A 17400-nucleotide genomic window follows, 5' to 3' on the forward strand; every position below is an offset into this window, starting at 1 on the left:
TTATGTAAAATCCGATAAGTGGCAGCGGCTGCCACTTGGTCCATCCGTGACACTTTAAGTTAGGGTTCTACGAAGTGTTAAAAATAATTTTCTATGTATTTTCTCGAGTTAATTAACAATTTATTGATATCATTTGTACTGCTTTCTTAATTTTGATTCAGATGTATTACATTCTGGGCTCATTTTAAAGAAAGTAAAGCGGAGCTACAAATTTCATCTTCTGAAAATTAGAAAAAAGTTTATTATATTAAATGAAATTAAAGTAATACACTTAATTTTATATTTATTTAATTTTTTTGTTTCTTACAAGTTTTGTAAGATTTGTAAATGAGCTTATCAGCTACTGACGGTTTAGCATTTCAAAATTTTATGCAGTATGTCTGCTGGGTTGGACATTTTGACAGTATTTTCTGGTTGTCGCATCGGCCTTGCAGATTTTGTTGAATATCCCAGTGAAAGATGGAAAATCCGGAGAAAGAACCCACGGATCAGATGACTGAATTAACACAGCAAATCGACAGAGGCCTCAAGATCCTTGAAGGCTTCCAGATGTGAGTATATTTAATCTATTTCTCCCAGATGGTCACTGTACGTGTGGGTGTTTACTTTTGTTCCGGACAGAAATTGGATGATTGTCCGGGATGCAGACACGGGGAATATTATTTGGCAAGAGAATAAGGACTTCTCATGTCCGGACGTAGAGCACGAAGCACGAGTTCCTGTTAAAATCCTCGATTTGCGAGCAATTTCGCGGGAGATCAATTTTAGCACGGTGGAAGCGATGGAAAACTTCCGGCTGGACCAAAAAGTCCTCTTCAAGGGGCGAATTATGGAAGAATGGTTCTTCGAGATGGGCTGGGTGAGTCCCAATTCAACCAATACCTGGCAATCGACCATTGAAGCTGCGCCAGAGAGTCAAATGATGCCCGCCAAAGTTCTCAAGTAAGTTTCCGGAAGGCCGGAAGATTTCTTTGAAATGTGTAGGAAGACCTGGACATTTTTTTTCAATTTCAGCGGAAACGTAACAATTGAGACTAGTTTCTACAACGGTGATATCCTTATAACGAAATCCGTGGTCCGACTGTACTACGTGTAATTCACTCAGTGTCTCTCGACTTGGGGGCTCTTCAGGGCTTCCCTGGCATTTTATTTGGTGTTTGTGTGTATTTTGCACCTGGAGGAACATAAGCTGTCTTGTGATCCACACCCTCACAAATCAGTTGCATTTTTAGCCCACTTCAGTCTCTCAACGAAGAAAGAATCCTAGGGCTGTCTAGTCCCACATTCCTAACACAACGACTTACAAGGACAATGGATAAGGATTTTGTGTTGCAACAGAAGAATGAGATGTAAAGATTTCGTGGAAAATACAGAAAAAATATGAAGAAAACTAATTTTCTTTTTTTCTTTTTTGCTTAGAATTCGAAATTAGAAGAAATTATTTTAAGCGGAGGAATAGAACATTTTCTATATAAAAAAAATTAGAAATTTAGAATATAATTGATGGTATACACTCAGTCCCGGCATTATGCACTTCGGGATTATGCACCTGACGAGATTATGCACATACAATTATGCAAATCTGCCTACTTTTGGGAATCAATTTATGAAATCATTTTTGAAATACGCCTGAATGTATACTATGTTGCGATGCGGAAAATTTGAATCACTGCAGCTTTTTCAGAATAAAACTTTTTTTTATTAAGGTAATTTTTTTTAAATATTCTAACCATTTATTGAAGAACTCTAACCAAAAAGTACTGTTTGTTAATGCATTTTTATTAAACAGTTGAATCTTTTCGTTTTCATTACTTTTACTCCGCGCAAAATTCGTTCTCCGACCGATTTATTCAAAAGAAACCGCCTGCGGATATGCAAATTCCTCGATGCATAATACCATTTCGCGCGTGTTTTTCGGTCCTGAAAACGTGCATAATCCCGGGACTGAGTGTATCCGGTATATCGAAATTTAATTTTGGTCCTTAATTTAATTTTTGAAATCCCAAGATGGTCAAATTTTAATATTTTCTCTGCGAAAAATATTTTTTTAAGCATTTATAACGTTTATAACTTATTTAATTTACTTTGAAGTAATAAAATTTATGATATTGTTGTATCATTTACTTACCGATCGTGACTTACTGATCCAAATAAAAGAATTATTACGCAACTGAATGCTTGTAAGAACTGTTTAACTTCCGACTTTGAAGATTCTTAGAAAGAATTCAAGGGCATTGTCATGTACGAACGAAATAATCAGAAAAACATCTAAACCCTGAAGAGGTAATTAAAATTATTAAGCTTTTCACAAAAGATTTGAAAAGTACATTCCTCATTAACCCATCAGTCAATGTTCTAGAAGAATTGGAGATAGGATATAGGGAGTTCCGGCTTGAGTGAAAACGGACTGAAAGAATTTGTTATAAATTGCCTACTATTAGGAGCTTATTTATACAATAATTTTTGAAAGACCCCTAAATGTATGCAAATATTTTTCATGCGGTAAATTTGAAATTAAAAAAAAATAAACTAAAAATTAAATTAAATTAAACTAAAAAATTGGTGCCGAAAATATCTTGCATACATCACGGCGTTTCCATAACTTATCCCAAAGATATCTCCTGCAGATATACCAGAGGAACCACCACTAAAGGAAAAAATCGTTTCTTGCCTAATTTTGTTGCAAGAGGTCTAATAAATATAAAAAATGCGATAATTGTGATAAATTTGTAAAACTTGCAGGTTTCTTTGAGAACAAAGGAGAGGTCGTTAAAAAACACTGATAAAAAATTGGAAAATTTTTATGTTTCTCGTAAGTTTTTAATTCTTTTCTTCCTTTACAAAGAAAAAGAAACTATTCTAGAATCCTTACAGTTTAAAAAATGTGAGATTTGTCCATTTTTACAAGGATAAAAAGGATTTTTTGAGTAAATGACATTTATGGTGATCCAATGAAATGAATTTCAGTGTCCGGAAGGCTTACAAACAGCACACAGATTGTCTGGAAGTTTACCTAGAACTTCTAGGGCCTTTTCCCGAGAAGTCAGAATGCCAGGATGACTAAGAAAAGCACATAACTCTTTCGCGTCATTAGGGTCCATATGATCCGAGGAAAAAACAATTTTTTTGACTATTTACATAAATTAAAATGTATCTGTTTGTGCACGACATCATAATAGAATGATGTAAGATTCTTGGCTAATTTTCTCAGGACTCCAGATATTCAGGAAAAGAAAATATTTGAGATCAAAAATCACTAATTTCGAACTTTGTGAAATGACTTTTCTTTTTCAAAATTTTTTATATTAATTTATTTTTTTCAGCAAAAAGTTCTCTAGAACACACAAAATAGAATATCCAAAGACTGTATATTGCATATTTTGATATAATAAACTACTCTCAATTTTCCAGAAAAGCGTGTAGAATTTTCCGCGTCATATATGACCCTATTGTCCCCAAGGGTAACAGTGTTTTCGTCCCAAACCTATAGCGAAATGTAGTTGGGACATTGTTTTTCTTTGTGAAATGCAGATGGGACATCTTGCTCCTGGACATTTCATCTTATATCTGATGAATTATAACATATTTTGCAATATTTTAGAGTATTCTGCAAGCGTCTCATATTGTGCCGTTGTATTGTGTGTGAATAAATATGTTGATAAGTTTATTTTTGCCAAATACCACTCAAAATATTGTGACAGAGACTGTTCAAGGGATTACCAGGAAGATTCCTTCAACATCAGGAGTACAGTGTTCATCAAGACAATCCAGTTTGCCATAGTTTTGGCCAAATTAATAACTTCAAGCAAAAAAAAAAACTCTTACAAAGCCCGTGATATAGATTTTGAAAATGGTAAATACACTTCCCTTGAGGACAACAGGGTCATATATGACCCGGAGTTTTTCCGAGTTTTCACGCAATGGATTTTTTTTTCCTCTCTGAACTATTATATTTGATCATAAAGCATTAGGAAAAACTTAATTTTACATGAATTCATCTGCTGAATAAAAGTGTGACGCGAAAGAGTTAACCCTTTAACGACGAGACACTTTTTACGGACTGGATTTGCTGAATTCAAATTTAATTGAGCAACCACATTTATGCTATTATGTTTAAACACATTTTGGTGGCCAAGTATTAAGCGAAAATCTATCAATTCAAATCATTTTTAATGCAATATAACGCATAGGGACAGTTCATCTGAAAATTAAATTGAATTTACAAATTGAAAAAATACTAATGTGATAGCACGGTTATGGCTCTGGCACACCTTTTAGACCAGGAAAATTTCATGAAGACGAAATTCGCATCCCTTTCTTTCTCACATGTTTTGCATATGACTATCTCATTTTTTCGCATACCAAATTCGATTGATTGAAATTGAATTTGGTGTGATGTTTAAAAGAAGAAGAAGAGTGCAAGAGAATGAGATAGACATGTGCAAAGAATATGAGAAAGGGCTTCGAATTTCGACTTCATGAAATTTTCCTGATCTAAAAGGTGTGCCGGAGACATTAGAATTGGGATTCATTGCCTTCGAAATGTGGGGTTTATTGAGAAAAGGATCATGTTTTTTAGGTCGTACGCAGAATATTCTTTTTTTTCGGAAATTCAGAAAGCTTTGAAGCTTCTAAATGTCTATGAAATAGTCAAAAGAAATTTATGTTTTTTATCTAATGGAACGAGAAGAATTTTAAGTTAAATAAATAAAAAAAAAAGTTTATACATGAGAGAAATCCGAAAGTTAAAATAACATTCCAGAAATGTTAATTTTACCCTGCAGTATTGATCCAAAATCGGTGTAAATATTACCCTTTTTAGGTGTATTAGGGGTTAAAGTTACCCTTTTTCATGTTAATTTTATCCTTAAAAAGGTGCAAAATTAACATTAAAAAATGTTGATATATTTTTACACCTAAAAAGTGTTAAAATTATGAGGAAAAAAAGTTAATCGCACCCTCTTTTTTTCTCAGTAATAAATCTTACCTGAAATACTTCCATCCATTTGAGTTCAACCAATTCAAAGACAATTCCGCATTGGAAAAAGGAATAAAAACAAAGTTGATATATTTTTTTAAATTATTTTATTTGCCTCTGAATTTTACATCAATATGTAGTTTTCTTTAGTTATTTTGCATCATTTACTTGGGAAGGGTAAAATCCACTAAATGTGTTTGATTTTTTTTTTGGGAGAGGAAAAAGAGAAACGGAATTTTCGAGCAACTCGCAAATTTTACAATTATTTTTTTTAATGCATTATATTTTTTATAATACTTTTTAATCTGCTCGAAGAATACCTTTTTTTATTTGATTAAATTGTGTAGATTTTTTGTAATTTATAATTTTTTTTAAATTTCAAGACTAGACAAAATGTTTCATCTTTTTCTCGTATTTTTTTTTCATTTTAATTGCCCTTAAATCTATGATGAATCAAAATACCATTTTTTTCTTTAGAGAAATATTTTTTTGATGATTTTGTTTTTTAGAAAAATAAATCGAAGGGGGGATGAGGGAAAGATTACACGAAGATTATTCTTCGCGATACACTCCAATGAAATATTTACACACATTTTTTTTTATACAATTATATAACTTAAATCGCCATTGCTTATTCCCCAACCAATTCCCAAATTCATCGTTCTTCTTCATCCTAATTCTGAGTCGAGGATTTTCTTTGGCTTTTTTTCTTCAGTCGGAAGAAAAGAAAACCCTTTAGTTAGAGCGTTAAAAGGTTGAAGGTGTGAAAGCGAACCCATTTTTTTCTTCTTCAAAAAAAGAGAACTCAACAGCAGAATTAAATTAGTTTGTCAATGTACAAGATGATTAGACTTCGGTGGAACGCCCAAAAGCACTTCCAGCATCTTCGGAGCGAGATGGCTTGCGCTCACGCTTGTGAAAGATACCCCCCAGAAAGCCCGGTTGGGGATGATGGAGGGGTGTTGTGTTGGCTTGTGGCGTTCCCGACGCCGTTCCCGGATGCATCAGGCGCACTTTGGAATCACTGCGGGAGCCGCTGCTGGCCGAAGTGGACTGGAAGCTAATGGACATGCCACTGTCCAAGGAACCAACACTTCCACGGCGCTGAGGCTTCTCATTCCCAACTGCAAAGAGATTCAGCAATTTTCGCTATTGAAAATGCAAAAATTTCACAATATTTCATGTAATTTTCGCAAAATTGCAAGCCCTAACATCGTACAAAATTAATTGGAAAATATATAATTCTGCTAAATTAAAAAATATTCGAAGAAATTCAAATAAAAAAAAAACAGGAAAGTTTCATGAAAAATTTCCAAAATTGCAAGCCCTAAATATAAGCATAAGCATTCACTGAGAGAAATCCGAAAAAGTTAAAATAACATTCCGGAAATGTTTATTTTACTCTGCAGTATTGATCCAAAATCGGTGTAAATATTACCCTTTTTAGGTGTATTATGGGTTAAAGTTACCCCTTTTCATGTTAATTTTACCCTTAAAAAGGTGCAAAATTAACATTAAAAAATGTTGATATATTTTTACATCTAAAAAGCGTTAAAGTTATGAGTAAAAAAAGTTAATCGCACCCCCGTTTTTTTTTTCTCAGTGTTGGATAAAATTTAATTAAAAACGTGAAAGCATTAAACTTTTTGCGAAATTGTGAAGATCCACCAATATTTCCTAATGATTTACATTTACCTAAATTTCAATCAAAAGCATTTTAAAGTTCTGCATAACCGTGAAAATTTGGCAATATTTCATGAAAATTCCCAAAAAAACTGCAAGCTTAGTCAAAGTTTAGCAGTTAAATAAAGTTCAAAGAAAAACTTATACATTTGCACTAAGCTTAAAACAAAAAAAATCATTAAATTTCTTAGAAAATTACCAAAATTTCAACGGAAAGCTTTCAAAAATTCGATGGAACTGTAAATATTTAGAAATATTTCATGAAGAAATCCTAAAATGGCAAACTTCGATGGCAAAAGCTTTTTAATTATATAATACTCAAATTAAAAATTATGTACATATTCTGCTAAACTTCACAATATTTCAAATAAATTTCCAAACATTTGCGATTATTTGGTAATAAAACTGAGTTAAAAACGTTTAAAAATCTGTATAAACTTATACATATAATAAACATATAATATGTATAAACTTATACATATTAATATGTTACTTCAATCTTGGGAGCTTTAAAATTAAAAAGTTCAGCAAAGAAATATTTTTTCTAAACTGTGAAAACTTCACTGTAATTCATTTAAATATTCCAAAATTTCAACTAGATTTTCAAGAAGTAAAAATAAACTTTAAAAGTGTTTTTTTTTTAATTTTAGAAATTTAAAGATCTTAATTGATTAAAAATTGATCGTCGAGGAACGGTTTAGTTTAGGGTTTCGTAGACGGTATCTTTGGATCCCGAATTTTGGAATTTCGCGTTATTAGGGATGAATTTCCAGATCCTGACTAAAAATCTTGGAATCTCGAAAATCTTGGGACCCTGAAAATCATAGGATCCCGAAATTCTTGAATTCTGAATGTTCTGCAATCCCGAATAACTCAGAATCCCGAAAATCCTGGTTATTCAAAAATCTTAGACCCATAAAATTCCAGGATCCCGAAATTCTGGAATTCTGAATGTTGTATAACTCCGAAAAATTCAGTATCAGGATAATCACGGGATCTAAAAAATCCTGGAACCCTGAAAATCCAAGAGACCTTAAAATTCTGGAATTCTGAAACCCAGAAAAATACAGGATTCCGAAACTGAAACTTGAACCGAACTTGAAAACCTCAAGCTCCCGAAATTTCCGGGATCTTAAAAATCCTGGAAGCCAGAAAATATCAGGATCCCGCAATTCTAGAATTTTGAATTTTCTGTGACCCCGGAAACCTCAAGATCCAGAAATTCATGAGATCTTAGAAATCCTGATACCTTGAAAATCCCAGGATCCCAAAATGTTGGAATTCTGATTATTCTGGGACCTAGAAAAACTCAGGATTCCGAAAATTTATGGATGTCGAGGGTCCTAGAACCATAAAAATCCTAAGATCCAGAAATTTGAGATTTCTGAATATTCTGGGACTCCGAGGAACTCAAGATTCCGAAATTTCGGCGATCTAAAAAAATCCTGGAACCCTGAAAATCCTTGGGTTTCGAAATTTTGGAATTATAAAAATTCGGGGATACTGAAAAATTCAGGAGTCCCAAGAATTCTTTGTGCCCCTAAAAATTCCAGAATCCTGTGATTTTCCGTGTTGGAATCCCTAAACCGGATCATAAAATCGTAGATTTTCGGGCCCCAGTGATATAGGATTGCAGTACACGTAGGTGAAAAATTTGAATCTAGGAATTTTGAAATTTAAAAAATTCCGGAATTTTGGAATTATTACAATGACTAATCAAAATTTAAAAAATCTAATGAAACATCATAATAAAGTTCCGGAATTGAGCATTTCATTAATTGAATAAAATTTTGCAATAAAAAATTCTGAGTTTATTGATTTGCGAAATTTCAAAAACCTTCAAATTTCCAAATAACTTAATTGAAGTTTTAATAAAATATAAAAAAAAACACTTCTCAAAGTTTCAATAAAATATTCAAATTTTATACTATTAAACAAAGTTTAAAATATTTTCTTGAGAGTTAGACAAACTTGCATTTGAGGAATTGAAAATTTCATAAAATTTCACGAAAATTTCTGCAGGTTTAAGTAAATTTCAGAAATTTGATTAACTTACATTGCTCGTGCATATCCAGGAGGGAATTGCTTAGGGCGCTCCTCTTCAGCTGAGCATCGTGTTGCGTGGTTTCGCTCGGCGAAGTCTGGTACGGACACGGGCAGACTTCCACATCGGCAACGCCACTGTCGCGATTCTCGGCATTTCCGCTGCGATTTCCGCCGCGGCCCGATTTTTGACGCTCCAGCTCCGCCTCGATGCGTAGAGCCTCCATCTCGTCCATTTCGCAGATCGACTCACGCAGATCTTCAGCAAATTTGCAGCGATCATGTTCGTTGCGCGCATTAAACGTTATCAGCACCTTCCCATCCACCTTCTGTGATAGTCGAATGCAATATGGATAGTCTAAAAGACAGAGGATAATGGAATTCTTTAGAATATGCCAAAAACGTTGGAAATCGGCGAAAATAGGCAAAAATTGGCAATGTTTACACGATTATCGGCGAAATTGAAATGCGTTTAATCGGTAAAATTTAATAAAAATGCAATTTTAAAGCAAAGTTTTGAATTCTGTAAAGAGAAGAGTTATCTAATGACAGAATTACCTACAAATCGGCAGATAAATAGGCGGAAATTGTCAAAAATCTTAGATTATTTTCAGAATAAAAAATTTTTATCAACAAACAAAATGAAAATAGACTAAAGTTCTGCTCAGTTTGAGTATCTTAAGCAAACAGGATTCCCTAGGGATTGCATGTCATTCCAAAAAGCAGAGAAATCGGCAAATTCATGAAAAATCGGCAATATTGAGCAAACTTACTTGGCACATCCAGAAGAGTAACGACCATGCCACAGAGTGGATAGGAATTCCGGAAGGTATACGTGACGGAAGATTTCTTCTTGCTGAGAATCTTTGTAATCACGAGGAGATCATTGAAGAGAAACACCTCACGCTGATGAACTCCAGCGCGTTCCTTCTTATTAATGTCAGGAATCTCGTAGAGCCTGCAGTAGCACACAAGACGTCGATGTGGCAGCGCCAAATTGGGTTTTTTTCCCACAATTGTTGCCTGCACCTTCATGACTTGCGTCACATGGTCGGATCCCGGCTTGAATTCATTGGCTTTGATGCGTTCATAGATACCACAGAGCATGTCAGTGTCGATGTCGTGGCAATCGTCAATGCCGCGGAGATTCTTTATGAAATCCTCCACGCGCATTCGTCTCTCTGGCTTGAGATTTGGCGTATGCAAATCCGTATTCAGCATAATTATCGCGAAGGCCAGAACAAATACCTGTTCAAACACAAATTGCAAAATGTAGCAATACCACGTCAAATATCACCGTTCTTTTCATTAAAAGGAAAAATTTCATGATATTTCCTGTAAATTTCCAAAAATTTCATGATATTTCCTGTAAATTTCCAAAAATTTCATCATATTTTTCCAAAAATTTCATAATTACTGAAAATTTCCAATACTTCATGGACAAAAATATTAAAATGTCCTAAATTTCAAGAATAGAGATATTTTCTCGTCAATTTAAACCTTCTTGCAGATAAAATGAATCACTTGTCAAAGTTTAAAAAATAGTTGTGAAAAAAACACTGACGGAATATCATATATCCCAAAATTTCAAGTCTAAACTTACAGTTATTGTGATAAGTTGCAAAAAATACCGTATTTTCTTAAAATATCAATAAAATTTCGCAAATACAAAGTTTTCCAAAATTTTTAAGACCTCATTTACAAAAAAAACACATAATTTAAGTCTAAACTCTAATTATTTTAGTACCTAAACAAATTTTCAAAACTTTATTCGTGAAAGCTTAAGAGCACAATAAAGATATAATTCCGTTTTAAAGCCAATGATAAGATCTGCTTACAGAGGTGTGATTCCTTCATTGCAAATTTGGATTGTGGCAAACTCGAACGATATTTATACATAAATAATGCAAATTTCGTTTAATAATTCTTAAACTGTATGTAACATATTATCGTTATTAATAAGGAAAATTGGATGTGTCTGAAAATTTTTAAAGTCGATTTTCTCGGAAACTATGAGAGATAGAGGCCTCAAACTTTACATCCATTTAGAGCCTATTCCAGGCTTGATATATGCAAAATTTCACTTGAAAATGAAAAACATTGGAAGAAAAATGCATAAAATTGTCAAAAAACTTTAAAATCGATTTTCTCAGAAACTATGAGAGATCAAAGCCTCCAACTTGACATCACACTAGAGTTTCGTTTAGGCTTAAGAAGTGCAAAATCTGCAAAAATTTCGCGGTTCCTGAAAATCCGCGAAAATTCTCGAAAAATTTCGCGGTCCTTGAAAATTCGCGAAAAATTTTGCGACCCGCGAAATCCGCGAAATTTTTCGCGACCCGTGAAAAATTTCGCGACTCGCGAAAATCGAGGAAAAATTTCGCGACCCACGAAAATCCGCGAAAAATTTACGACCCGCGAAAATTCGCGAAAAATTTGGCGGCCCGCGAAAATTCGAGAAAAATTTCACGACCCGCGAGAATCCGCGAAATTTCTCGGGACCTGCGAAATTTCTCGCTATCCGCGAAAATCCGCGAAAACTGTCACAACCCGCGAAAATCCGCGAAAAATTTCGCGGTTCCTGAAAATCCGCGAAAATCCACGAAAAATTTGGCGGCCCGCAAAAATTCGAGAAAAATTTCACGACCCGAAAAAAATTTCGCGGTTCCTGAGAATCCGCGAAAAATTTGGCGGCCCGCGAAAATTCGAGAAAAATTTCACGACCTGCGAAAATCCGCGAAATTTCTCGGGACCCACGAAATTTCTCCCTACCCGCGAAAATCCACGAAAATGGAGCAACACCAGGTGTCATGCCGCTTCTTCCGCTTTTTTTCCCACCCGACGCTATGAGCAAAATTTCTTAAAATTGCAATCTTCAACTTGAAATATCTCGAGAAATCATGGAACAATCTCCATTTTTTTTTTAAATTGGTCTACTCAAGTAGCGCTACAACATGAACATAAAATGGTTCAAATTGAATAGGCCAATTTCGAGAAAACCTAGAAAAACTGGTTTAGAACCGGTTTTTCAAAAAACTAATAGCATAGAAATCGTCGTACGCGCAAGTAGATATATTTTTAAAAAAATTATGAAGATATCGCTCTACAAACTGGAGATATTGCGTACTACGGCCGGCCGGACGGCCGGCCGGACCCGAAATTGCCGGCTTATGATTTTCGGCATCTGGGATGTTCAAAACATATACCCTGTGAATTTCAGCTCGATCGGAGCACTTTTAGAAAATCGGAGTATCACAATAGGTGTGATTATGAAGGAATCACAGCTAAATCAATTACGTAAAATTTCACTAAAGAAATTTAAAATTTCTCAAAATTTCATGAAATTTTCCAAAATTTCACGAAAATTTCACAGGTACTTTATTTGGTTTCTGGTACGAAGGGTTTGGTTCACAAAATTATTTGTTAATCATTTGCTACTCTGAAAAAATGCCTTGTTAAACGAACAAATTTTGTTGAAATTTTGTCAAAAGGATATTATTTACCAATTTGACAAAACTTTTTTTTTTGACAATCTTTTAACAAAATCCAGTTAGCCGATTTGACAAAACTTTTCCATATTCTGTATGGAAGAACGTCCTTTTTACAAACTTTTTCAGAGTACTGAAAATGCTCTAAGTTAGAGCAATCGATGCTCTAGGAGGAAGAGTATCTGATGAATCTCGACTTACCGTATCAGAAGATCGCAATCTGGCCACAATGTCCGAGTTGCACTGGCAGTATCTCTGGGAGAACACCTCCATTAGCCGTTCAATCTTTTGCGCCTCTCCTGGCATCCGGAAGTACGCCTGGAACTTTCTCAGTGCCACATCAACCTGCATGCCACAGAGATCCAGCTCACCTGCAAAGCACTCCAGGACTGCCATATTGAAGGGATTCTGCAGATTTCCCAGATATTCTCCAATCATCTGCCTCGACAGTCCCTTGCGCGAGATCAGAAATCTCGCCACTCCTTGCGGTGTATTCTCCAGGAAACCCCTTCGGATCAAGTACGTCACTCCCTTTTCTGGTTTCTTGTTGAACAAATTCAACCCAATCCGGTACTGACGCTTTCTGATCGTCTCAGAAACCTTATAGCTGGTCGGTGTAGCGATCTGTTCATGCTGCTCCAGGGCATACTGAGCAGCTGATGTGTGAGAACTCAGACACTCAGATTCTGCTGATCCTGTTACACTTCCAGCCAAATCTGGGCTCTGAGCCATCGGAACTCCACGCTGTTCGGTGGGCTTTCGCTTCCATTGAGGCGAATTGGATCTATCTGATCCAATCTCGCACTGCATCCTCTCCGTGGAGGCGCTACTGTCACTGCCTGAAGACTGCACAGAAGACAAACTTCCATTTTCAGCCGTCTTGCAGAGTCCATTGGGACGCAGGGCACGAGGTTGCATGAGATCTGCCCCACGTGGCGTCCCGCCGGAAGTAATGGAAGACGTGCGCTTTGGTACTTCGGGCGGAGTACGCTTAGCCGCCGCTGCAGCTGCAGCTGCTGCGGCCGCTGATGCACTCGAATTGGTGCCCCGGGGTCTTGAATAAATCTGGGCAGCTGTGTAATATGGCGTATGTGGACTTTGGTGAGAGTTCTGGAAGAGAGTGTGGGATGTGTTAAATGTTAGAAAAGAAAACTCTCGGGGAAACCCGGATTACAGTTAAGCTGGGTGGAGATTATGAGATTTGAAAGGGATTTTTGAAGGTGATTCAGAGACATTATGTTGATATCTCCGCCAAAAGTTTTTTTTTAACTCGTTTAAAATTGGCTCCAGCAACAAGATATTTGATTTTAGGAAAGTAGGGAGAGTTCTAAAAAAAAGGAATTTTATCTGAGTTTAAATTAACGTGGGGTATCAGACAAAACACTGACTATTATCTCTTCGATTTGGAGATTGTCTGGTTAAAATTTAAACAAGATTAGCAATGGACAATACGAATTATCATGTACAACACATCACTTTCCCTTAATCCAAGACACCATCCATCCTTTACAGTCTTCGAGCAATAGGGATGAAATTAGCTTAATAATAAAATCAAAGAAGTATGAGAATTGTCTTATAATTTCAGTATTGTTTGTACGATGATAGTTGTTCTATTAAATCAATTCTGTCTCTCAGTATTGAAGAGGGGAATGTGTCTCAGATTAAAGGTAAATGGTAAGTTATACAAGATAATTGGTGTTGATGATAGCTAAAATTCGCTCAAGCTGTCAAACATTTCCAAGATCAATATTTTATATTCTTGCACGATGGACTTGTAGAATTTATAATATCCTGCCTGAAAATCAAGATTTCAAGATTTTCCAAACTTAACGAAAGATCATTTCTGACAAACCTCTCAATTTCCCTAAAATTTTTTTCGAACTTCTTGTTAGTTTGCTACGAAAATTAGGAAAATTAGTATTAGACCGAACTAAAATATGCTTGAGACGTAATACAGTTAAATACAGAAAGTTCAAATAATTTTTTTTACATATTATAAACTTTAGGTTTAAATGGTTATACTAGGCATGATTTTTTGCAGGTACTCTCAGGGTGTTGTAGTTGGATTTACATAATCTTAGAATGGGTGCCATTTCGATTAATTTCGAGAGCTCCTTGGAATTATTTCATTGAGGCAAGGAACATACTCAAATTTTGAAATATTAGTTCTAAAATAGGAACTCTTGAAATCCACACGGTTTGTGTCTTGGATAGTAGGCAGGGGCATGATATTATGTTTCCCATATGTTTCCAGCGTGCCAAAAAAACTTTGGAGTTTATTAGCTGTTTTCTGTCATTGTGGAATGAATTAGCAAAAAATACTAATACAAAATAAAAGCTAATTTAATAACCAATAGGCAACCGAAAACCCCAAAATGGCAATCTACGTAGTTTTGGAGATATCTCGTGAAATGTGTACGAAAACAGGAAAAAATTTACACTAAAACCGGTAGCATTTTTCAGAGCTAATGTCATCCCCTGATATTAGGATTCTCTAAGACATTTGACATCATTGTATTTTCATTTTTTTAAATTTCAGAGTACTAAAATCTTGAAATTTTCTTGATTATGGTCTTGATCTTGACTTCAGAATTGAGGTCAGGTACAAGTAACATTTTTTTACAGCTCAAACTGCGCAGAGAGAGAGAGATAGAAAGGAGTATACAAATTCCTTGATTTTTTCACCCCCCCCCCCCCCGGGGACAAGTTTTCTCAACATATATCATCGCTTTTCAGACGATTTTTGTGAAATGATATGACGTTGTTTGTCCGTTTGTCAGGTCTGTGCGTCTGTGGGTCTGTGTCCGGCTGTTGCCACGCCTTGAGGCCAAACGGTTTATAGAAACTTGGGAGATTCGGAGGACCCTACCCCCCCCCCATCTCACCCATAAGTTGACTCTGAGACCATTAACATGTCTCTTATTTTCCCCTATCTCTCCTCTACCACTCTAAAACCGTATATTATTTCGAAATTGCTCGAAAGCGAGAGAAGACAGCAATTGATCCAAGCCTTTGTAACGTTTTGACTACTTTTTTCTTGCCTTTGGTTTTTTCTGTTTTTTTTTTTTGCTTCTGTTATACTGTACTGTCCCCTCTTTGGCTTATACAACCTGAGAAGGAGCATTTCCACCGTTTGGCTTAGGTTAGGCTGGTTACCAACGCTGAGACGGTGGTGGACGCAAATAATATCTTGCCTGTATTTTCGCCTCTATAAGTAAGAAATACACAGTTTCAAAGGCAATTTTTCATTTAAATAAATAAATAAATAAAACGAGTCTTCCGATTTTTTTCGTTTTTAGATATGTTTTAGAGGTTGTTCAGACGGATATTTCGAACTTATACGAAAAGATATACGATTCATTAAAGAAGAATCAATTCAATTCAAGTGATTTGATGAAAATGAACCTTTTAGGCCATGATTCTTTTGATCTGATCTCTGGTGATCCATTCATTTTTACCAGTGTAAGAAACACGGGGGATACAAAGGGCATCTTAAGCCTAAGTATCGAGTTCCTGATTTTAAACAGTCTAAAATCCCTAATAACGGAGTGTATTTCTCAACAGAATGGTATCATTTTGTACTCGTTGGAGAGGTCTTGGAATTCCTAACAAGCCTAAGCCGATTCCAATCGATTATGAACCACTTTATAGCCTAATCAATGACGTTATGAATTAATGTAAAGAATTTAGAATTCAGACGCGTGTTTGATAATAGCTCCCCGCGACTCCATAATCGATAATTCTTTTCTTTTCTCGTTTTTAAATCATTTATTGATTTCCAAAAATCTAATTCCAAATATTAGCATTCTATCTCAATTATTTCTAGTACATTGAATGAATGGATTAATAGCAAGCCCCTTGTCGAAATATCTCTGGTCTTCCGGATCTCCCATACAGTAGACTCTCTCTCAATCGGGAATATGGGGCAAAATATCATCCGGTTTAGCGATAGAATTGAGCGTCAAAGCCTTTGTAAATTCCATAAAAAGCGCTCAATTATAAAGAATCACGATAAAATAGGACGAACTACAGTGAATTTGAGCGAATTAGTTTGATAATTAAACGTGAAAATTGTCAAGAAAATTTTTCGCCCGATTGAAAAAGAGCCGATTGAGTGAGTATTGACTGTATTATTATTTCCTTTTCAAAGCAACCAAACAATATTTTTTTTAATTAAAGAATGAATAAATAATTATAAATCAATCCAAAAGAGATCTGTTTTAGAAGATGCTTAGAAATTACAATGTTGCATAAATTCAAAAATAGGATAAAGTTGATATTAAACATGCACGTTTACATTTCAACAAATAAATAATAATGGCACTGACTTTGTAAGCAGTAAAATACCGATTTGATCAATATAAGCTCTGAATTTCTGTTAATATGTTTTGAAGATTGTAAGAATTTTCAATTATAAGTAAACTGTATTTTATCTAAGCAATTTTATTATATTCTGTGAAGGTAGAATATAGCGCCCTTAGTGGCCGTTTTATGTAGGGGAAAGTACACTCCCTTCGAACGTTCATGCCTTCGAATTATATGAATTAACTTTTAGTTCTCCTAAGAGACCTATTTATATGTATTAAATATTAGTTAGTTTATCATCAATTTATTGATAATTATGTGAAGAAAAGTAGAAGAAATTCACATTATTCGAAGGCATGAACGTTCTAAGGGAGAGTACTTTTCCCTATACGTTCAATGTTAGTAGAACTTGTGGAATTTCAGAAGATTGTTCATGGTGATCAAATTCTGACAGAAGAACAGAAGTTAAATCTATTTTATGAATATTTCAAAGTAGAGGAACATGGTCTGCCTTTGAATGCGGCAGCCTTTGAATGCTTCAATTTTTCTCTTATTTCTCAAAGTAAAAATTGTATTTTGTGAACTATAATTAATACTATTAACTATTTTCTATTAATTTCTATTAACAAAATGGAATTTTAGCTTTGGAAAATAAGAGAAAAATTGAAGCATTCAAAGGCTGTCGCAATCAAAGGCAGGCTACTTTCCCCTGAGTATTTTATTGATTTTATTCGTAAAAATAATTTTTCAAATCAACAGTAGAAAAAAAAGTTCATTTTTTATATTTTCTTTCGATATAATTCTATTATTCCATTGAAAAAAAAACCATTCAGGAAGGCGAGCTTTTCATAAGGACGCGTGTTTTTACTTTCGATTGTTGAATTTTTTTGTAGGATAATTCTT

General features: G+C 34.8%; 2 protein-coding genes across 7 annotated transcripts in view; one reads left to right on the forward strand and one right to left on the reverse strand.

Annotated features, from left to right (window-relative positions):
- The first annotated feature begins 373 nt into the window (after positions 1 to 373).
- On the forward strand, positions 374 to 1390 carry LOC129802821 (probable cGMP 3',5'-cyclic phosphodiesterase subunit delta). Its single transcript, XM_055848924.1, has 3 exons — positions 374 to 551; positions 622 to 942; positions 1015 to 1390. Exons 1-3 carry the CDS (start codon positions 460 to 462, stop codon positions 1094 to 1096), a joined length of 495 nt encoding a protein of 164 aa, XP_055704899.1. The 5' UTR covers positions 374 to 459; the 3' UTR covers positions 1097 to 1390.
- A 3761-nt stretch (positions 1391 to 5151) lies between these two features.
- The window catches only part of LOC129802822 (IQ motif and SEC7 domain-containing protein 2), a 107736-nt gene continuing 95487 nt past the window's right edge, over positions 5152 to 17400 (reverse strand). For all 6 annotated transcript variants that reach the window (XM_055848928.1, XM_055848929.1, XM_055848926.1 and 3 more), the window contains 4 exons: positions 12394 to 13302; positions 9478 to 9952; positions 8718 to 9062; positions 5152 to 6102 (listed from right to left, as the gene is read on the reverse strand). In XM_055848928.1, the coding sequence (XP_055704903.1) occupies positions 5825 to 6102; positions 8718 to 9062; positions 9478 to 9952; positions 12394 to 13302 (2007 nt within the window). In that variant the 3' untranslated portion in view covers positions 5152 to 5824. The remainder of the gene's footprint in view (positions 6103 to 8717; positions 9063 to 9477; positions 9953 to 12393; positions 13303 to 17400) is intronic.

The sequence above is a fragment of the Phlebotomus papatasi genome, chromosome 2, assembly GCF_024763615.1.
Source record: "Phlebotomus papatasi isolate M1 chromosome 2, Ppap_2.1, whole genome shotgun sequence".
Taxonomy (NCBI): Eukaryota; Metazoa; Arthropoda; class Insecta; order Diptera; family Psychodidae; genus Phlebotomus; species Phlebotomus papatasi.

What these genes read in the sequence shown, in the direction of transcription:
- LOC129802821 (XM_055848924.1), top strand. Translation starts at nt 460, where the DNA reads ATGGAAAATCCGGAGAAAGAACCCACGGATCAGATGACTGAATTAACA. An exon ending in ATCCTTGAAGGCTTCCAGAT is followed by an intron (nt 552 to 621) that starts GTGAGTATATTT and finishes TGTTCCGGACAG; the next exon opens with AAATTGGATGATTGTCCGGG. An exon ending in ATGCCCGCCAAAGTTCTCAA is followed by an intron (nt 943 to 1,014) that starts GTAAGTTTCCGG and finishes TTTCAATTTCAG; the next exon opens with CGGAAACGTAACAATTGAGA.